The sequence below is a fragment of the Merops nubicus genome, unplaced genomic scaffold (assembly GCF_000691845.1).
Source record: "Merops nubicus isolate BGI_N331 unplaced genomic scaffold, ASM69184v1 scaffold16666, whole genome shotgun sequence".
In the NCBI taxonomy this organism is placed as follows: Eukaryota; Metazoa; Chordata; class Aves; order Coraciiformes; family Meropidae; genus Merops; species Merops nubicus.
In genome coordinates this window covers 10,719-14,273 of record NW_008613137.1, presented here as the reverse complement: position 1 = coordinate 14,273, position 3,555 = coordinate 10,719, and the positions used below count along the sequence as shown (strand labels likewise).

Below are 3,555 nucleotides of genomic sequence, written 5' to 3'. Positions count from 1 at the left end.
ATGAGGGTGGTTCCACAGCCCCTGGCACAGCTCCAGAAACAGTCAGCACTGAAAGCAAGAGTTTGTGGGCAACAGGAAGCCTGAAACACCCCAGTGATCTCCTAGGCTTCAGGGTCACCTCACAACCCACCCAAGACAAGAACAAGGAAGGTCTCCCCACCACAGAACCAGCCTGAACTCCTCAGAACACAAACTGGGACCAGCTGGACAAAGCTTGAAAAGTCCTCCCCAAGGCCCAGGGCACAGGGAGCAGTGACTGGAGCCCAGATGTGCCCGGGGCTGGCACAAAAGCAGCCTCCTTACCTTTGAACTTCTTCAGCATGTCCCTCATGCCCAGGCAGTGCTCGGGGATGCTGTAGTTCTCCTTCAGGGTCACAGACACAGCCTTGGGGGACTGGAACTTTACCCCCTCACACCTGAAAGGAGAGCGATGCCCATGGGCTGTATCCAGAGCCCACAGCACAGCCAGTCTCCTGCTGGAGGTGGGTTTAATGTCTTTCTGTTGGCTGCAGAGATGCAGGAGCTCCCTTGAGCTCTTCGGCTGTGAAGAGCACTAGAGATAACTGCTGACCTATTGGCAAGCCTGATGGGACCAGGGCTAAACGAGGCAGTGCCATCCCTGGGGCAGCATGGCCCTCAGGTGGAGACATCTCACACACCAAGTAAGCCCTTGGCTCTGGGGCCCTGGAAGAAGAGGATGGAGTCTCTTCTCCAGCCTCAGCTTGTCTCAGTCCCTTCTTTGTCAGCCCCAGAAAGGACCAAACCAGACCCTGGGCTGGGAGTGGCTGGCGTGGAGCAGACATGAACATCTCACTGAGAACCTTCAGGCAGCCAGGATGGTAGGAAGAATGAGCACAGGTGCCTACCTGCTCAGGATGCTTTTCATGTCCTAGAAAAAGAGAAGAACCGTTCTGGGTGTGGAACCTCAGAGCCTTGCACCCATCAGCCAGCCTGGTCCCAACCACCCACCCAGAGGGCAAAGGCATGAGGGCTGGGTTAGTGGAGCTGGTGGCATAGCCTGACCTTGAGCAGCCCCTCAGCTGGCTGCTGGGTCTTCTCCTTTACTTCCAGGATCAGCTCCTCCAGCAAGGACTTCTGCTCCACCATCCTGGCCAGGTTCTCATTGATCAGCAGCAGGATCCGCTTCTCCTCCTCCTCCAGCTTCTGGAGCAGCAGCTTCTCCTCGTCGGCCAGCAGCCGATGGAGCTTCCCAAACTCACTCACAATCCTCTCCCTCTTCTTCTTCACTGTCTCCTTGCAAGGAGAAGATAGAGACACGTGGGGTGAAGTGAGGCAACGCTGGCCAGGAAGCTGACACAGAGCAGGATTCTCAGGCATCCCTGCCCAGCATCAGGTCCTGGGAAACCACCACATTTTTGTGATAAGCACATTTATTAAAAACAACCAGCCAGAGGCTAACTGCTGGGCTTCCACCTTGCCCGAGTGCCCCCTCGACAGCCTCAGTTTACCAGCAGCAGGACTCTGCCCAGGGCATTTCTGCTCAGCTGGACTACAGATGTTCCCACTGAAGGTGCTTCAGGATGGCAAGGAGATGCCATCAGGTGTCCAGGTGGGTTGTTACCAGATGTGGTACCACTATTCCCTAGACTCAGACCAACTTGCTGCTCGAGCAGCCCGGGGGAAACTCTCCATAGCTGGACAAACCCACACAATGGGAAAGAGGTAGAAGAAGCCCTGGGTCTGGGGAGGGCTGGAAACGGGGAGCCAGGAGGACTCCCTGGGTGTCTGAGAGCTCTCACGGGGGTCTGCCGGTGCTTTCAGCCCTAAAAATTGGCACTTGGCTCAAAATCTGAAGCACCAGGAAAACACATTGTGGTTTTTAGCCAGGGCCATGAAACCTCAAAGCACTGAAGATAAACAAAAAGTAACTGAACCACAAATATCCTCCTGTCCAAGCACATGATTTCCCACACCTGAGTCATGGAGGCTTCACAAGCCAGGCCGGTGACAGTCACTTCCCCCACGGCTCCTAAGGGACCTTTTATCATTTTTACTAAAACAGCCCAAGCAGCTGGAGGCCGGGAGGAAGCCGGGGGCAGCCGAGCTGTGCCCTGGAGCCCTGACCCGGGGGCAGGGGCAGCGACAGGGCTCTTCCCCAACCTCCATCCCCAGCCCTGAGAGGGACAGCGGGCACACAGGGGCACCTCAAAACCCCACCACCCACTTGGCCAGGCTGCGCTGGGCAGGCAGAGGAGCTGAGGAATAACCAGGGGAGTCAGGAGAAACCTGTTTTCCCTGCCAAAGCTGAGTCACCCTCAGTCCCAGCTCAGGGCTGGGTAATTCGTCCCCCCGGTTTCGTTTCCTTTCTGCAGTTACTTTTACTTTCCAGTTTCCAGCCCAGAGGGACGTGAGGTGCAGCTGTTCTGCTGGCAGCCTCTCTCCCCGGGACTGCCTGGAACAGGGCAGAGGTGCAGTAATTCAGCTTTTATTCAATGCAAACACTTCTAGTGCCTATTGGTGCAGAGCAGAGCTCAGCGGATGACCTGGAACTCAGGCGTGCGTTGTAAAACAAAGGGCACACCAAAAAAAACCCTGTGAGAACTTCTTTAACCAGCACACGAGCCCCCGTGGTCTCAGTGCTGCTCTTGGCAAAGCATTTCTTTGCAAACTTTTTGAATGTTTTTTAGAGCTGCCAGGCAGTCACCGAGCCTGGTTTCCAGCCCCAGTCCCCCACCATCGTGAGGACGATGCCCGATGCACAGACAAGATCATCCTTGCTGAAATCTCTGGAGCTCCTTCTTTAAGAATTTAGCCAGGCACCTGCCTTGCACTCCTGGGTTTTCATCCTCTCTGCTGACTCACGCTTCTTCACCTCCTCCACTTCCTTCAAAAGGTGCTCAAGGGATTTGTGGAGTTTGACCTGAAAAGAGAAGAAACAGGCTGAGCTCGCCCCAGCTCAGGCGGGTGCCTGGTGCCAGCGGGCAGGCAGGGGACATGACCCCGTCATGCCAGGTGGTGCCAGCCCTGGCACCCGAACCCCGCAGCTGTGCTCTTCACTCTGCTCTCAGCGTTAACCCTCTCCACGCTCCTTGGGATGGCCTCCTATTTTCTCTCACTTTTTAGCTTTTGGAGAACAAAGTGACAGGTCCCCTCAAGGATGGGGCGCGGGGTGGCCACCACCCCCAATTTTTGGGGAGGGTCATGAAGGGACAGGGATCCACGCTGCCTCCAGTGAGCCCGGGTGCCTGCAGTGAGGGCGGCTGGGTGGGTGCCACCATCTCTGCCACCCTTCCTCTGCTTCCCCAGCAGCACTACCGGGGCTGTTGTTGTTGTTGGGGTGTCCTGGTGGCCGATCCCCCCGACACCATCACGCCCAGGGCGCATCAGAGCGGGACGGCGACCCCCCGACCCCCCCTACCTTGTACACCTGGGCGGCCTCCTCGATGGGGTAGACGGTGTGGGAGCGGTGGTGCAGGGACTCCCGGCACACCACGCAGATGGCCTCCTCCTCCTCCTCGCAGAAGAGCTTGAGGCGCTCCTCGTGCTGGGCACAGAGGGGGGGCCCCGGCCCCGCCTCGGCCTGCGGGCCGCCCC

At 57.6% G+C, this 3,555-nt stretch overlaps 1 protein-coding gene across 1 annotated transcript in view; it reads right to left on the bottom strand.

The window, feature by feature from the left end:
- The window catches only part of LOC103774408 (E3 ubiquitin-protein ligase TRIM39-like), a 5,645-nt gene that overhangs the window by 873 nt on the left and 1,217 nt on the right, over positions 1-3,555 (bottom strand). The window contains 5 exon segments of the mRNA XM_008941812.1: positions 304-416; positions 867-889; positions 1,024-1,254; positions 2,786-2,881; positions 3,380-3,541. Coding sequence (XP_008940060.1) covers positions 304-416; positions 867-889; positions 1,024-1,254; positions 2,786-2,881; positions 3,380-3,541 — 625 coding nt within the window.